General features: G+C 36.6%; 1 protein-coding gene across 2 annotated transcripts in view; it reads left to right on the top strand.

The window, feature by feature from the left end:
* The window catches only part of PARVA (parvin alpha), a 63048-nt gene extending 46949 nt beyond the window's left edge, over positions 1-16099 (top strand). For both annotated transcript variants that reach the window (XM_061462907.1, XM_061462908.1), the window contains exons 6-13: positions 1018-1133; positions 6661-6719; positions 7737-7756; positions 9107-9168; positions 9839-9907; positions 11494-11595; positions 12387-12459; positions 15845-16099. In XM_061462907.1, coding sequence (XP_061318891.1) covers positions 1018-1133; positions 6661-6719; positions 7737-7756; positions 9107-9168; positions 9839-9907; positions 11494-11595; positions 12387-12459; positions 15845-15921 — 578 coding nt within the window. In that variant the 3' untranslated portion in view covers positions 15922-16099. The remainder of the gene's footprint in view (positions 1-1017; positions 1134-6660; positions 6720-7736; positions 7757-9106; positions 9169-9838; positions 9908-11493; positions 11596-12386; positions 12460-15844) is intronic.
* The last annotated feature ends 2914 nt before the right edge of the window (positions 16100-19013 follow it).

Here is a 19013-nt window from a genome sequence, read left to right as displayed (position 1 = left end):
AAGAGATAGCAGCAGTTGGAGCCAGCTGTAGCACACACCAGTTTTATGCAGACAGACATCTTTCTAGTGTTCCACTAAAGCACCTTATCCTTGACCACTGGCATGGCAGCAAAATTTGACAGTGATACCGCATTTTAGATGAGTGGGTATCATCTCCATGTGGCATAGTTGGGACTTGCACTGGAAGATAATGAAGAAGGATGTTTCAGTTAGTCTGATCCTACTTTACAGTGTAGTAAGGTAGTAGTTGGTTAGCTCAAATACACGAAGCCTAAGTGAGCTGTACTGTAGCTGTCAAAGATCATTCAGGAATACTGCTCTGGGAAAAGACTATGAATGCAAAAACAAATTAAAAAAAGAAGAAAGGCAATTATAAAAATTAGGAATGATTCACTTACAGATACTTATGGATTTCCTGCATATGGCTTTTGATATCTTGTAAGTTGTGTTAGTGTTAACTGCGCATATGAAACCTGCTGTGAAAAAGCTTCAATAACAAGAACTGTAACAACTTCATGAGGAATGTTTGAGTCATTGAGTTTAGTAAGTTATTGCTTAAGGCTTCTGCCAAAATAGGCTCATTTATCATCCTGCAGACATTGTGACACTTAAAAATGAGTAAGTGCATGTTATGAGTACAAAAATATCTTTCTGATAGTCCATAAATCCTTATTGAAATAAAGGGAATAAAGGAAAGGCAAGGAGAATGCAGAGGCAGCACTTAAACTGCTGTACATGAAATCTGGTTTTTGGATTAGCTTTAGATTTCCATCTACACGAGCCTGTGGCGTCCAGGCATATTGCAAAAAGTAACGCTGACACTTATTACTGACTGGGCTGCATTCGCATGACCTGTTGAGCATGAGGGGACCAGTAAAGGTGAGGTGCATTAAAAGTGCCCCAAGGCTCCAGGTGGCAGGAGGAGAAGAGTCCCATAATCCCTACATCCTAAATGGTAAAAATATATGCCCTAGTTACTTTACAGTTTGTAACTTGTGCTTTTAATATCTATTTCAGCTGTTCATGCTAAAAGCCTCGTAGCAATACTTCATCTTCTGGTTGCATTATCACAGTATTTTCGAGCACCAATCCGACTCCCAGATCATGTGTCCATTCAGGTGGTTGTTGTGCAGGTAAGAGAGGTGTTGACCAGCTGTTGGTAGTGTTGCGAAATTGTCGGGTTTCTTCAAAAATACATACAGAGTTTCTGTTTGGGCAGGCATGTGTGTGTCTATTTGGCTGACAAGAAAGCGTCTTCCCTGCTGGACAATGCTTCAACCAGGAAAATGCAGAAGTGCTTTCCCAGATTGAGCTGTGGCTCAGAATATCTTATTTAGATTGTGAAGTGGCCAGACTCTGACATTAAAAGTATATGAAGCATTGTTATTGTTGGAATGTGTTTATCACTCAATATGATCTCTAGAATTATTATTTTTTCCCATTTTTGATGGTCTTCTCACTTGTGTAGAGATTCAAATCAATTTTGGCACTGAATGATGAATTGTCACTGTTTATTACATTCAGATTCATGTTAGGTGACTAAATACTCTTTTTCAGCCTTGTGCATGCTAATTTAGTCTGATTACAATGTTGGCTTTCTCATAAGCATGCAAAAACCCCCCATCAGCTAAATCTTTTGTGTCAGTCAGACTCCTTATTAAGAGCCTCATCCATCCAAACTCTTCATATTCTGTTAGAATTTTTCTTTCACTTGGACTTGTGCTTGCTCTATCTTATTTGGCCTCTTCCCATTTAATTTGTTTTTCTTTCTGTCCTACTAGCTATGCCTTTATTTTTCACACTGCAACTGTCTTTATGTGTTTTAACTGATGTTACCCTGAAGTATCTGATGCAAAGAGCTATTGCTCAAGTTCTGTGTGACTGAAAATCTGTGGGACAGATCTGAGAAAGTAACCTTCTTCCAGCATTCAAATAAGACAGTTCTGTAATTTGAGGAGAAATCTGAAGGAGAGTCTCAGTAGATGTGTCACTGATGCCTGATAATGACTCATTGATTCTCAAATTCTGCTTCATGGGTTTCTCTACAGACAATGAAAAAGAACCATAGCAGATCTGCACTTATTTGTTTAAGGCTTCAGAGGAACATAATTTTCAAGCACTTTCCTTTGGCTATTATAAATATATTAATTACACTGGATTATTTCAAAGTTCTACCAAAACCAGCTTAAGAAATCTGTGAGTACAGTGGCAGAGCATCTTTGGGTTAAAAAAACAAACTAGAAAAAGAAAACCATTCTAAAATAAAGAACCAGTCTTGCATTTTGCTGTCACTCTGTACGTCCAGACAAAATTCCCGTTGAAATCAATGGATGTAATTGTCCTTCTGTTTAATAGACTAATGTAGTTCAACAGCAAATCCACTGAAGTCACTACAGATAAACTGATTTAAAAACAGTAAGTAGTGGGAGAATCTGGCTGTCTGCTTTGCGTCTGAGCTATGCAGCTGTAGCTCAGGTGCCGGTGAGAGAAAGCAGTAGTACTGGGATAAAATGTTGCAGGAGATTTCATCCTACAGTCCCTGTCCTTGGTGAAAGCTGGTCAGTGGAACCTCAAGGCTATGCTGATTCCTATAAACAGGGAAGGGTGGGGTGAAAGGCAGTATTTTTACTGTAATTGTGTTTGAGGCAATTTTTATTTTATGGTGTATGGTTTTTTGTTTTAAATGTTTTTCATGTCCTGTGGGATGGGTTCTGTGTAATTCATCGCGTGCCCTCTGAACTTGGTGAAAGTTTTAATCAACAAGCAGCCTAATTTAGATCCTAAAGCCTAATTTAGTGTTCAGACTTGCACACCTTGTGTTCTAAACCCTCATATATTCTTTAAAGTCAGGTCATGCCTAGGGAAACTTAACAGATTATGTTGGTAGCTGGTTTTAATTTCTACTCTATATAGTTTGATAAAGGGAATAGTATAAAGAGAGGAATAAAAACCCGAAGTACTTCTATGAACTCTTTGAGGAAGACTACCTTGATTCATTTCGTATTTTCTTAGGTTTAGAAACACATAAAATGTGTGGGTTGCCTGTTGACTGGGTGTAGTTAATTGGAGTAGAAACAAAGATATCCCTGAAACTAAAAACGTGCTCATGCCCAACAGGTAATCAACACAGGTCTTAGGAAAGCTTGTTTCCTTTGGGCGTTTTGTACAAAAGCTGTTAGCAACGAGATAATATGAAATACGGGTTATAAACTGATTGGGAAAAAAGATAGATGGATCTTTTATAGTTATTTTGTTATATGATTTTCTTTTCTTTTCATACTAGTAAATAACTTTGACCAAAGCCTGGGCTTTGTTTGTTTATTGAAACAAGTGAGAGCTTTTGTGCAGAGCCATCATTTTGCCTCTTTTTAAAAATTATTTATTTATGCCATCCACAACTTGTTAAATGACAGGTTGTTTGTGTGCAAGAGATGTAAGTCAGAGAGTATAAGAATGCATTGGCAGAGCAGCCAGAATGGCTTCAGCATATTCTGAACACTGGTACAGCAATTCTTGGGTGCATAAACTACTGATAAGCAAAGATAGAAAATTAATGAGATTAGAAGAAAGTATATCTATCACAGACGTAATCTGAGATCATTGGTCGCACTGCCTGAGAAGGTCTGAAATGCTTCTGAGCAGCATTGCCTCCAGCTTCCCAAGAAATCTTTTTTTTTGAACCTGTGAGAAATGTATTTGTTCTTTAAGCTCCAGAACAGTTCTGCATTTCATTTTGGTGGGGCAATTAGGAAACGTGATCCTCCAGATGAAATGGATAACAACAGTACATAGGCAAAATCCATTCAGAGGGGTTGAAACTAGGTGATCATAAGGTCCCTTCCAAACCTTACCATTCTATGATTCAGATAGCTGGAAGGTTTTCAGAGCAGGACTCTGTTTAAGTAAGCAGTTGGCTCTCAGTTACATCTAGGTGATGCAAACAGAGATGAAGAAGAAACTCTTTCCATTTCCAGACCTATTACCCAAGTTTCAGGTGTATTTTTTTTTTTAGGGTTAGTCACCAATTTAAAATGGTAAGTGACTAGGAACATCTTTCACAGCTGTTAGTGGAGTCTTTCAGCTGAGAGGGAAGAAAATGCCAGGCCTGTCCCTGAGGTCACTGGAATGTGTGTCCAGCTTTTCTTTCTAATGGTGAATCTCAACTCATGCCTCATTTCTTTCAAATAGTAGGTGTTCATTTTTATCATTTGTTATTTCAGTTATAGGCACTGTTGTCTTTAAGGAACATTGCTGGAGAGTCTTTCCATCCTCAGTGTCAGTTCTTTGTATTTTTAGGAATATCACGTCATTCTCCGTCTTAATATAAATCAAACTTCACAACAGGTGACATCAGTGTTAGGGTAAATTTTGAGGCAGAGAGTTTTTAAATTGTGAAAGATGAATGGGAAGCAGCCTTCACAGAGATGGTCCTTAGACTAGTGTTTCTAAGGCCCATTCATATTTTTGCCATTGGGATTTTTTCACCAGTCTTTTTACAGATTGAAAGCATAAGAAAGTCCGTCTTGACATGTGGTGGTCAAGTAAGTGTCCAGTTGATGCATGTCATATTTGGGTAGTGTGGAAATTCCATTACTGTTAGTGATCAGATGCCAGACACAAAAATAGGGCTTGATGTCTTGGGATCTTTTGGTTGTGTGGTGTTTTTTTTCTTGTTGTTTTGTTTTGGATTCTTGGTTTGGTTTTGTTTTTTTGTTTTGGTTTATTTTTTTATTTGTCAACAGCAGGACTAAGATGTAGAATTCCTATTATATTAATTGCAGTTTATCAAAAAGGGAAATGTTTTATATCGGTATTAGACTATGTTTTAGGCAATTTTTGCATGTTTGTAGAGGGAAGGTGAAGTAAAAGAAGCCTTTTTCTTCTCCCATATAAGTGGACTGGGCACTGAGTTCTACAGTTGCTGTTGCTGATGCTCAACTCCTCTAGGAGACAAGTGGTAGGGCTTTTGCTTCAGAAGGCATTGTTGGCATGTCGGAGTCATCATCAGAAGGAAATAAAAGTTTCCTTTCACCCTGCAGCAAAGGGGAAAATAAACAAAAATCCTAGAGTGGAATTTTAACTTGAGCTACCATGAACTAGACGGTAACTTTAGGTGCAAGTACTTACTGCTGTCTACGCAAGCTATAAATGAAGATAGCGCTAAATGATGTAGTTTTTCTTCAGACTTTCAAGATACGTGACAGCAGATGTCTCAGCAGCTGTTCTGTGCCCCCTCTTTCAGTATATAACACACTGGACTTCACCCTCTCTTTTTAATGTTCAAATGTCTTTCCTAAATACATTTTTAACTATATGCAAGATAATAATAGGGTTTCAAAAAATAAAAGCAAAAAACCCTGAAAATATCATCTAGCTAAAACGACAATTCAGACTATTCCAAGTGCCAGTCTGGGGTGACCCAGAGAGTGCCATGTGTGGCTTTCTTGCAGAAACTTAAGTTTGATCCTCATATATTTTAGTAATGCAGCATAGGAATACTAAACTCAAGCCTGGCCAAATCCTCAGCACCATCATACACGCCTCAGGTAGGGGATGTGCTATCTTCTCGAAGGCAGGGAAGAGCAGCAGCTTCAGTTCACATGCCATGAAGGACTTCTAGAAAAGGTTAGTCCCTTTTTCTCTTTTTTATGTAGAAGGCAAGTTTGGGACCAGCATAAATTTATTTTTCTCATTTCCTTTTATGACAATGAGTGAAGAATCGTGAATAATTGCTTAATGTCTAGACTTTATATGAAGTCGTCAGCATTTGCCCAACTCTTCTTTCTGTATTGCAAAATTTTACTAATTCCAGTGAATAGAATTAACAGCGAGAACACAAAGAGAGGCAAAACATATGTGCAGTATTTACACTGACAACAGATGACTATGATCAGCATACTGGAAACAATGTCAAATTTTTTAGACTCCTTCATTTTCCAGCTGACTCAAATAGCAACCATTTGACTTGGCTTCTGCCATTTTGTGTACAGCTTCTAGACACAAGCCACTCACCACCTTGTATGAAGGGCTTCTTGAATCTGAGGAGCACTGGAGTCAATGCATGTGTTAACACCAAGAAGGACTAGGGTCTGGAGCACACTGTGAATGGATCATCCTCCATTTTGGTTTTCCATCACGAGCAAAAGGAGCTCTTTCTGTGGAGAGACGTCAGAAAAGGAAACCACTAAGGCAAGAAAGAAAATGTATGAACAGAGCAGAAAGAACTGATAGTCTGGGAGCAAGAATTATGTGAAAGGGAAGGAAGCATGGGCACCATCTGCCAATCTGTTCATTGAAATACAAGGTTTAATTCAACTCACCTAAACATACCTCTACTAAAACACTTACATATGGTTTTAGGTGTTTCGAACGTCTTGCTGAATTGGGGCCTTTAGAATAAAAGTGAATTAAGAACAATGGAGAAAGGAAAAGAAATGCTTCCTTCCACAGGTGGAGTTTTCAAGTTTCTTGTTAATTTACAAAAGAGTTTTCCGAAATACTTGCAAAGTGAAATAATCTATTGCTGTAAGTTTGTTTTAAAAAAGTTCTTATTTTGCAGGTTTCTTGTCTAATTATGTTTGTGGATCACAAATAATTTTTTTACTGAACCCTAAGCATTAAACTTTACAGTGAAAAATGTCACTTTTTTATTTTTTCCAGAAAAGAGAAGGAATCCTCCAGTCTCGACAAATCCAAGAGGAAATAACTGGTAACACTGAGTATGTCAACACCACTTTTGCCAGCAGTTCAGTAATTGAACACAGATGTGTCTCAGAAATTCAAACATTTGCTGATATTTAGATTTTGGTATTGGGGTTCCAGGGAAGATGACGCATCAGCCAGTGGCTCTATTTTAGCCTTCTCAAGAGCTGCAAACATGCATCTAAAAATACAAAAGGGTGAGGAAATACAAAGCCGGGGAACTAAAAGCAGGAAACCATGGTAAAAGAGGAGACAGAGGGAAGCTCTACTTTATCTTCTATTAATTTATTTCTGTATTTATTTCTTATTATTCCAAAGTCCTTCAAACAAACAAGGAAGATATGCCTCATTCTTTTATGTTGGTATTTATTTGATAGAGAACTAGATTATTTCAAAAAGGAATGTGATACAACTATTTTTAGGTGTTTTGGAGATTTAAAATTATGGTATCAAGCCCTGTATATGTCATCTGACCAAACAATGTTTAACAGAAAAGCTATTCCAAATTAACAGACAACAATAATAGAATATCCTAGTTTTTAATAGAATGAATGGAAACCAGACTATTGACTTATTATTAATCTTTATGGATTTCCTTATGTGTGCTAGTTATATAAGGAATCAACTGCAGGAAAATCCTTCAGTGTTAGGAACCAAGTTCAAGCATTGTTTTGGCTGAAATTATAGTTGGTTTGGTAAATGCATCTTAAAAGCAAATTGGAAAGTTTTCAAAAAATCAGTATGAAAAAGCCACCTTCACTCAAGCAAGATGTGTTGATTTGGTTCAATAGTAGGATATCTGAGATCTGGGTTCCCATGAGACTTTAGTGAAGCCAGGAGACATTAAACTGATGGACTGCGGACTAATCCAGAATCTCAGTTAGAGTGACTTGATAAAGGTACTCTTAATTCTGTTAATCTGCTCCAGCATTCGACAAGCTGAAGATCTGGCCATGTATGATGTTGTCTTTTGCAGCACAATGTCTGCAAGTGTATTACATATAACTGTGTTTTGTTCTTTTTGTTTTTCATAGGGCATTATCAGGAAGGCATGGTAAGTACGTTTGATTATTTTCTTTTTCTAAAGGCAGCCAAAGTCAACACTAGTTCTGCAGTGCGTGGCCACTTTGATCGAACTGCAAGGAAGCAGAGGATTTCAAGTCGCTCTGGCAAATATATAAATATATGCACCACAAGCTATTGTGGCAGTTAACAAAAGGAAAAAAAAAAGCATAAAAATCAGTCTGACCATCTTTAAAACACATTTCATTGCTTTTCAGCATGTGTTAATTTGCAGGTGCTTTATGGTTTAACCTCTAGAACATTACTGTAATAGTAATAATGGTCATAAGTTCACAGCATAATATGAAATGTCTTATCATAAACTAGCTGGTGAGCCTGTTGGCATTCTTGCATGCATTACTTGCTTATGCTTTAATGACTTTGAGTCATTATTTGGCTGGCCTAAACACCATGCAAGTTCCTGTGTCTAGTACATCTTACTGCAAGTAGTGAGACTAGCCAGAGGCCTGGCCAACAGAAAACATGTATCTGAGAAGCTTAGGTGGAGTCCCACCAAAATTTAGCATTTGCTTTTTGTTTTATTTCAGTAGCTGCCTTAGAGCTGATCTAAAAGGCTACATGCGTGACCTTTTCCCAGTGATATCCCAGAGCACTCTCTGTATGAAGTGTACCTTCTACAAATGCTTTTGGATCTAGCGTTCATACTATTGAGGAGTATGAATGTAGCTTTTCATAGAGTCAGTCACTATCATTCAGGTAGTAGTCAAAATGGAAATTGCTCAGAAAAAGCTCTGGTACCTTTTTATATTTATTGTTTTTTCTGTTTTCTTCAGAATGCGGCTATGGTAGCACTCCAGTCATGCTACCCTAGGTTTCCTGTTCTGCTGATAATGTCCTAAATTGCATATCAGAATGGCCCCAAAACATCTATACAAAGGATTGTATTGCAGCTGTGTGATTAAGAGGCTTGCAGACCACAATGCAGTCAGTGGCCCATGGGGAAAATCTTCCTATGTAGATGTACTGACTCTAGATGTGAACTCAGGTCCTTCTGCAAGAAAAGATTTGGTTATTTAGCTCCTTGTTTCTGTCCAATTAAGGTTTTATGCATTAAGATACCATTATTTGTTGATCTCTAAAAAACAGGGTTATTGGGTAATCCATATCCTGCTTGAAAATCATGCTTTTTGCAGAGAATAAGTTCCTAGCAGCTTATAGCAAGAGAACAGTATGCAAAATACATGGTACGTGGAATACAAAGGGGCTATAATGAAACCTCTTCCTGACTATGTTGTCTCAAACAATATGTGCCTTAATGGGCATTTATTCTGCATTTGAACAACTGCTGCTCAAGATATTAATATCTCTGAATGTTTTTCAGAAAGAGACGCATTTGACACTTTATTTGACCATGCTCCAGACAAGCTCAATGTAGTGAAAAAGGTTGGAAAGTTTTAATTTTCGAATTACATGATGTGTGCATGTTTCTGTGGATCTGTTTCTACATATGTAGTGAGTGTGTATGTATATAATACATAATTGACATAGTTTACATACATTAAATACAATTAAGCTTTATGCTTAAACAAACACACAAATTCATTACTATAATAGTACTTTTTATTCATGTTCAGCAGCATAAACTTAACTTTGGAACACAGAACAACATGTAGTTATCAATGTTTCCATCAAAGAGAAATTCTCACAGAGTGTATGTTAAGTAGAACCTGCCTGGTAGATTGAGTATACTGATGCTAAAGAGGTATCCAGTTTACAACTGCCAGGGGTCTGACTTAGGGTATTTTGGCTGCTGTCAGATTTGAGTGGAGTCCAGTTACCCACTTCCCTATAGTCTGCTACAGGGTTTTTTTTTTTAAGAATTAGTGTGTTTTAACAGTGTTTTTATTATATACATCAGGATCATTTTATTTCTGTTCTTCAATCTGAGAAGAAAAAAAAGGGGGTTTTAATGTTCTATTTCAGTTTTAAAACTTGAAGACAGTGTTGCAGTCTCTCTGCTCATGCAGATTCTCTTGTGAGTGAAGTTAATACTGCATATGTTGAGCTGCTGCCCTACTGAATAGGCTTTCAGTACATTGTTTTCATATTTCAGACTCTCATCACCTTTGTTAACAAGCATCTAAATAAATTGAATTTGGAGGTCACTGAACTGGAGACTCAGGTAGGATTTTACAGCCTTTCATAAAGCGAAGGGATAGTTGCACTGTTGCGCACTATGCCCCGAGCCTTATCCAGAAATCTCATTGAGTTATTACTGATTGAGCTCTAAGATGTTATTTCAGCAGGAAACCCTTCATTTCTAAATATGTTTGTGTGATGAAGACCATCACCAATTGGACAGCTTAATTCTTCTGAAACTGTTTTGCGCTTCCATTAGCATAAAAATTAATTAATATATGCTACCTCTTGGGTGCTGCCAAGTGCTGTAAGCAAAACCTGTACTTGTTTTGGTCAGGAAAGAACTCTGTCTGCTTGATTTGATCCAGCATCAAGCTGAACAGTTGTTTCCTGCCTACCTTCACATAAGCATGCGATCATACGGGAATACAATGACTCTATTCAGTAAGACACGTTCTTGAGAGTAAAGCTACTCAAGTGTATAGGCAGCTGTAGAGTTGGGCTGCAGGCTTGATTGCAGCGCAGAAATTATGTGGTACATGGTCTTCTTTCTTGTTCTCAGCTGCTAAATTGGCTGAAAATAATCTAAAAGAAAAGCTTAATCCTGCTGTATTAATACCACCCCATATGAACAACAAGCAGTTTTCATAAGCAAATTACAAGGTCAGACAGGAAGGATGGTATCAAAAAAACCCCAGGTGACTTCAGGACAGGCTTTTATTTTATGCTTGATTCATGTTATTAAGAATCTCTGGTTTATTTAAATAGCTATCAATCTCATAGAGATTTTTCAAAGGTAAGATTCAGATGTAAATAATATGTAAGGGCTTTCAGAAATGTGTTCCCTTTGCCTGCTTATTGCAGTATTTGCTTTGGAAAAAAATATTTACTCAGATGTGGCTAGAAACCCCTTAAGCATTTATCTGAAACAGTATTCCCTGAGATGAGAGATTGTATTTCTGTCAGTTGAAAGAAAATGACCTACTACAAGAAGGTGATGGGTTGCTTCAGATAACTCAGTTTGATTATGAGCATCTCTCAGTACATTGATAGACCTGATGCCACAGGGGTAAGAGTGAGAGGCCTTTATCAAAATCTTGTTGCTATTTTTTTAGATAGAAATTAGCATATAGCAATTACATATCTTCCATCTGTAATTACACTTAAAATTAGGTTGACACAGACTTACATAACATGGATGAAGATGTTCCTTTATTTCCTCCAATGCACTGGATTTAAGTGCAGCCATGAGATTGCACCTCCATTCTACTTTTCTGTGCTCAGGGAATGCATGCTGTTTGAGAGCTTGAAAGGTGGCTGTTCTGATACCCTGCAACTAGTTGAATAGAAAGCAAAGGCATACCTCAGAGCCACTGACAACCACTCTTCCCAGGAACTTTATTTGGCATGTGTATTTTAGCATTAGGTCAGTTTTGGAGAAGACATAACAGAATGTACTAACTAAATAAGAGGAATGAAAGAAGTGAGATGAAAACTTTTTGTTGCAATTTAAAATATTTGTATTAGTATTTTGTTGACAGTTTTGCATTAGACAATATATATCTTGTTCATTAAGCAAAGCAATGAGTTATTCTTCAGTAAATGTCCTGAGAAATGTCTGTTTTACAGTTTGCAGATGGTGTGTACTTAGTCCTGCTAATGGGTCTCCTAGAAGGCTATTTTGTTCCTCTGCATAGCTTTTTCTTGACTCCTGATAGTTTTGATCAAAAGGTAATTAGATTTCATTTTTCTGTTAAAAACAAATATTTATTTGACATAAGCATGTCAAATAGTTCAAAGATGACACAGACTTTTCTGCATAAGTTTGATGTAATAGGAATGTGCTGGTAACCAATTTCAAACATTTTTACGATCTCAGTATTAATGCTTATCGGGAATAAAAGGGAAAATTATGTTAATGATGGAGAGGTTAGCAAGTAGGAACTGATTTTGGCAGCCATTTTGTGATGCATTGAACCAGACTTAGTCTTCAGTAAGTGTAGAAGAAATTATACACATGAATTGTTGACTGAACTGGGTTTTTGTGTTGAGAATCCAAGAATTTAACATTTGAAAGGTTTAATGTTTTTTTGGAAGCATAAAAGCATATATGTACAATCTATCATTTTAAGACCAACTATTACTCGAATGTCTGTTGCTATCCAGGCAATTCAGTTGTCTATTCAAGATAAGAGTGCTTCACGGGCCATCATGTTCCAATTTTCAAACTTGCAGGAGGTGGGCTGTTCTTACTTGTAACTAACTTTTCTATGGGTAATATTAGTCCACATGTTATTTTTCAATTACTTTTATGTTTCTGAAACCACCATCGCCACCCAGAAAAAAATAAAACAATGGATTGTCTGGATTCCACAGACCAGATCTGCCATTGATATACAGAGCCCTGACTATTTTTTTCTTTCTTAGCATCTGGGTCTGCGGCTTTAAATAAATCTTATTTTGACCATTTATCCTATATTGTATATAGTTCACAATAATGAGTACCTTTATCGCATTACTAGGTCCTCAATGTATCCTTCGCATTTGAGCTAATGCAAGATGGTGGATTGGAAAAACCAAAGCCAAGACCAGAAGGTATCTATTCTACTTTTTTTATATGTTCTTAAAAATTTGCAATGGATCTCATAGGATTATGGTATAGCTAAACAGTGGTTAAAACATTAAACAAAGAGTGAAAGTCAAGATATATTTTGAAGTGCTCAGGTAACTGTATTTCAAGCGGCTGTTAGATACACTTTCAGATGTTGCAAGGCTTCCTTTCTTGAATGGCCAGGATAATATTTGCATGACCAAACATATTCAGTAATACTCAGATATTCACTGAAAGACAAAGCATACAGCTGTGAATGGTGAAAGTAGCAGATACGAACTGCTCCAGTTGCTCCCTTTTCCCCCATCCCGCATCTTCATAGCAAACCTCAAGTATTCCAGTGTAATTTAGAAGTTTTTCACAAAATAAGTAGGTATTGTGGATAAGGAATTTCAAGTGTTCACATAACTGCCTTTGAATGCAGGACCTAATAATGGATATTTAAATTAGATTTAGAGCTGGAAACTGAAAGTAAAGTGCCTTGGGGGAAGATGAAGGGTTTGCTGCTGACTTTAGCAGGACCAGGGTTGCACTCCTCTTTGGAGTTTAATATAAAGAAGGGTTTAAATCCAGCCTTTCAGGCTAGATATAGTGCTCTTGATTCACTGTGCTATAGGGTGCTCTTGTGGTTCCTCCTCTAAGAAGTTGCCACTTCTTACCATGGAGGAGCTGAACATGTAGCTTCTGCTTCACGCTTCCCAACAGGGGTGGTTACTAGGCTTTTGCTGGTTAGCTACCATAATAGTAAAAATAAATGTGCTTTCAAGACCCATTGCAGATTCACGTTCTATGATGCACAGTCTTTTCCTGCCATAATATTGGGTTGTCATTCCCTGAGGAGCTGATCGAAGTGAATGCTCAGTTTTACTTCTAATAGCAATGACGCTCTGGAGATTCAGGCACACATCACTGAATCAAGTTCTGCTCCATTCTGCTTATTTTCCATTCCTCCAGGCTTCCACATCATAACAAAAGTAGACGTACATGCACACAAAATAAGTATGTCTCAGGATTCAGCCTATTCTGCCTGGGCATTTAATCTGCACCTACGCAGCCTGTCTTTTCCCTTCTTTTGATTGCTTGAATTCTTGTCCACAGTCAGCTAAACCAGTGGTGACTGTATCACAAACTTTTATGTTTGAAGTAGTCAGAGAAGAGGGAAATAGTGAAATCTAGGGATCCAAGTAAAACAGAGAGTATCTGTGATCCCTTACTCCCCATGGAGGTTTAAAATTCTTATGGCATTTAATTTTTCAGGTATTTATTGCTCTAGGGGACAGCTAATTTTTCCAGTATAAATCAAGCCATAAGGATATTTCAGCATATATAAGACATTTCTTGTGCAATTATTGAAATGCTTAATATGAAACTTCCTGCCCAATGTGAATGGAAAAACACATCTGTTTTATGTGTTGTTACACTGGGCACAATGCCCGGACTTAAAATTTCCAGTGAGCAAAAGCATATTGAAAAGGATCTTGCCCTAAATGCGTATACTAAATACTCTTTAAATTCCTACACTGTTTCTTTGAGGTTCTTGAGGAAAAAATATGCTGAAAAGTGCTTTAGAATATGAAAAACATATCTAGTGGAAAAAAAGAATGTGGTTAAATAAATGAGTACGAAAACCAATGATTTTTATGGGGTCAACAGTTTATTTGGGTTATTTGCAATATAATTGAAAAGGTATTAAAAACCATTCTGTGACCTTTTACTTTAAAAAGGGCCAGAACATTAATCTACTGAGTCTATAATGAATACATTTCCAGTTTGAGCTTTTTTCAGATTACTTCTTGAAATGTGTGTATCAAAGTCAAAATCAAGTTTCTCTTTTTGAAAATTGCAATCAGTAAAATGTTGTATATATAGGTCAAACACATGTAGCAATGAAAATAACTCATCTTTCTCTGGGAGCATGCTGCTTTTTAGTTTGGAGCTTTCTGGAGAATTCCGTTGTCGCAGTGAAGTCTTCTGGTAACTTCACGAAGACCTATGAAAGTTATCTCTTTACTCATTTGACGTTCTGTATTAGGAAAGGAAGGTGTTATGCAGCTTGCTGCTGGCCTGAAAAGGAAACTTCCCGAGTTACATGCAGACAGTACTGCAGAGTATAACTTGATGCTGTGGGAGCAGTGTGCCCTTCCTCTAGCTTTTGGCATTTTCTTTTATATCAAGCAGTTTTGATCTGATTGAATTAAGAGCCACAAAACCATGTGGCCATGGTTTCATGACCATACACAAGCTCAGCATAAAATCTAGGTTTGAGTGTTTTCACCCTTTGTGTGTGGATGTCAGTTTGACATGTAGTTGATATCTTTAGCCCGTCAAAGTTTATATGCTTCGGGACAGCATGCACAGATTTGATTGGATTCATTCTTCAATGTATAACCCCTTTACAATCTATGAGAAATATCAGTGCTGTTAAATATAATGGTAGAACCATCTGATAATTATATATACAATTTACTAGGCCTGCTTGGAGGTTTTGAAGATAATGGGACACCATCTGCTTGACACTTTCATGAGCAATTCCAAGAACAAAATTAGGAGATTGAATTCCTGTGAAGTCAAAAGTCATAGGACAATTCTAATTCAAATTCTATTTTGCTCTATTCTGTTCTTTCTGAGGGCAATTCTAAGTCCCTGTTTGAGACTAAAAATTCCTTGAAGCACTAGCGTAGACTGCTGCAGTAGTACTTGTCAGCTTGTTTTATAGATTTCTTGTGAAATAACATTAATTTTCTCAAGAACTTCTCTTTGAAACAGAAAGTATTCATCAGCTTTTTGTTTCATGTAACTCCTTTACTTTATACATGGAGTTTCTAAGGCCATATACATCAACTAATCCAAAGCATTTTCAGAAGGTGGACTTGTATGCCTAACTTCTTTAGATCCATCAGAAAATTTAAACTTGCCTCTAGCTGTCTTGCTGAAATTAGGCCTACTAAAGGATGTTGCAACCCAGAATGCAAGTTCTGCAAATCTTAATGTGAGAGTTCCATTGGTTCCCGTCTCATTGTTTGTTCAGAATACTTACTTTCCAGCCACAATTAACTGAAGATTCAGTAATGTAAATATGTGTAAACCTAGACACAATTTGTCTCATGGGTATCTAAACCTTGGTTGCATTTCTATATCAGCACCATTAGCCGTTTGTATACCTAACAAAAAGTGGTTGAAATAATGATTTTTGAGTTACCAGTTTAAAAGCTTTACTTTGTATCTCTACTCTTTCTTACTGTACTTGTGATTCTAATGTTCATGGATATGGATCCGAGCAAGGAAAGGAAATGGAGGATAGGCACTTTTTCTGAAAAATGTTTTGAGCTAATGAAGTTACTAATTGTTTTTCCCTTGTCTTTTTTCTAGATATTGTAAATTGTGACTTGAAGTCTACACTGAGAGTACTGTACAATTTGTTTACCAAATACAGGAACGTGGAGTGAAGAACTGATTTGGGTCGTGAAGGAGTGTTAACAAAGAAAACTTCATAACTAGCATATCTTTCATCAGTATTCCTCTGCATCTTTTTCTGAAAAGGAACTGAACCATTTATCTGAAGCATTTTTAATTGATTATTCATGCACTACTATTTTTATAGGAGATTTAAAACTAAGAATGAAGGGTTTGGAGGAAGGTATTTGGGTGTATTCTGGGAGAATTAATATCTTAGTAATAACTGTTTTCACACTGTTTTGTAGTAGGTGGAGACACAATGGAAAAAAAGATATAGTAACTTTAGTTCAAATCAGCATTTGAAGCAAATCATAGGAAGATTCTGTACTGAATAGCTATTTAAATATTTTTAATGTATGTATTTTCTGGTCTAGGGGAACAATATTTTCTATTCATGATAAGACAGTTGCCATGAGAAATATGCATGGGGAAAACCAGTTAAAAACTCTTGTTCAGATCACAGCTAAAAAGATACTTTTTCAAGCACTTAACCTGATTGATTTATATTTCCAGTGCTATTAGGCTTGAATTTTAGGGTTACAAACTGAAGTGGCTACTCATTCCTTCAGACTTACTGTAACGTGATGCTCTGCTTTACCTATGTGTTATTGAGCATTCCACATAAGCACGCTTTGCAGCTTGTCGGTTTTGTTCAAGAGGGCTTTTTTACAAAGTACACATTTCAGGAAAACACATTATATAATACAGTTTCTGTATAATATTTGTATTACTATAGAAAAAAAAAGAATGGTTTCTTTTTTATTCAGTAGTTTAAACACAGGATTAACAGGTTGTAAGTTTAGATTTATTGCTAAGTAGGATTTAGAATTTGTCCCTTTGTTTGATTTTATGGTGAATGTATTTTGCTGCATAATGTCTAGCAGATTCATTTTCTAGAAACATTCCTGTAGCCTTTCAGTTACAAAAGCACTGCTTTTTGGTCAAAACTACTCCAATCTGCAAAGACTCCACTACAGTATAAGTTTTTGGTGTCATTTTTACACAGCTGTAAAGAATACTTTTGTCTAATCATGACCAAGTATAAGCTGTTACCTGTTTAGTTTTAGCTTAAACAAAGACAGGAAAGAGAAATGGGAGTTGATTCTTGCCATAGACAGATATCAAGCACCGATTATGTTTCCATAAAGAAGCTGATGGAGACTGCCTGAATCTTCAGAAACTGTGCTGGCATAAGTTGAAGAGTAAATCAATCATTTGCTGGAAGTCTTGATGTTAGATACACTAAGAAGTGATCCGATGCAACCACAGATTCTTGGGATCCTGGGTTACACAGTAAGGAAGAAAATCCTTAGACAGGAATTACTGGATGACTGTTCAGAAATCCTTGGACTGTTTGAGGCAGGAAGGAGACTTGTTAATAGTCGTCCAGTCACGACAACTGGTATAGGTAAAAGGGAAAGCAATCTGTCAGCCCTTGGGTCTGTTCATCTGTAGAAAAGCAGTGCTGACTAGAACAGCCAGTAGCGGCTATATGTTACTTATTGGCTTTCCAGTCCAACCTTAGCAAAAAAGGAAGACAAGCCGTTATGTTCTGTCTTTTAAGCACAGGATCGTAGAGTGGTTTGGGTTGGAAGAGGCCTTAAAGCTCATGTAGTACCAACCGCCTACCATGGGCAGGAACACCTTCCACTAGACCAGGTTGCTCAAAGCTGCATCCATAATGAATACTCATAATGAACACTAACAGATATTACAGAAATTATTATTCTGAGAAGTATATATCAACTTTAGCAAAGGAAAGTCAATATATAGTTCAGAGGACAATATCTGAATGTTCTCTGAACTCAGAAATTGTTATCTGATTGTTATAAACTTTCTAAATATCTTTATTAAAATATTTTGTTACCTCTGTATTTTTAAAAGTTTCTGAAATTAGAGGTACAAAAAATTAACAATTATTTGCCTTTTACAGAGGGAAATAACTGGCCATTTTGACCTCCATGAAAATGAACATGTTTTGATTAGATCTTTAATAACTGAGAAACGAAGCAAAACAATAGGAATCAACCAACCATTTTTTTGAGCAAACTGAGACCAGCAGCAGTTTCAGCTTATTTAATGTACGTTTTTCATTTGTGCACCTAGATTGTAGTAATTGTAATAGTTATTTAAAAACATGTATGATGTTTTTCTGCAGATCATGCTCAAATGAAGCACTCTTTTACATCTTAACAATGCTAAAACATTTTGATTGCCCTTGTTTTCAGGAGTGCACTTTCTTTAAAGAGGAGATATATATATGTAAAAGAAAAAAGTTAGGAGCAATGAAACTATTTTTTGTCTGGACTTGAAAGTGTTCCTGTGTTATATTGGTATAACGTTTTAGAGATTTTGAAGTCTATCAATCAGGCTCTGTTTTCTATCCTTAAAAAACATAAAAATGAGACAAAATGATAGAATCCTCATGCTGAAATGTAATTATGCAGAATCATAGAAACAAATAATATCCAAGCTTTACACAGTTATCTATCCTATGGTAAGAATTTATGTAAATTAAAATCTACTGTATAAACGAGAGTGTCTTATGTAAATATAGACCCATGTGATAGTTTTAACACATTCACACAAATAGTATATGCTGCCATGTAGGAGTGGGTCACTGCTTATATTTTTGACAGTGTAGATTTAAATAGCTATCAGATAAATATGAAATCTAATATACAGATTATATCTAATATTTATTGCTTTGATACAGAATATTATAGAAATATACAATACTACTGCAGACAATTTGCCCTTAAGCAGTCAGTGTAGGCCAGCACCTTCCTTCAGGGAAGCAAAATGTTAAATTAGCTGGGCCAAATTCTGCTGGTGCCTGTGATGCTTTTATGCTTGATACAGAGCAGATGTACTGACGTACAGCTGAATGCAGAATTTTCCTCACTCTTTATTTGAAGATAGAAGTTGTTTAAGATTTAGGTCAATCATAATTTTATTTATGTTTGCTTTAAATGATTAAATAGGTCCAGGTCAATGGATGTAGCCCATGTAAGATATAAACGGTCACCTGGAGAGGCAAGTTTCTCTCCTGGTCCCAGCAGGAGCCTCTAATCTTGAGGCT

The sequence above is a fragment of the Pezoporus flaviventris genome, unplaced genomic scaffold (genome assembly GCF_033815535.1).
Source record: "Pezoporus flaviventris isolate CSIRO_AGI_PZ_B2104156 unplaced genomic scaffold, CSIRO_AGI_Pfla_v1 ptg000036l, whole genome shotgun sequence".
Lineage (NCBI taxonomy): Eukaryota > Metazoa > Chordata > Aves > Psittaciformes > Psittacidae > Pezoporus > Pezoporus flaviventris.
This window is presented reverse-complemented; position numbering and strand designations above follow the sequence as displayed.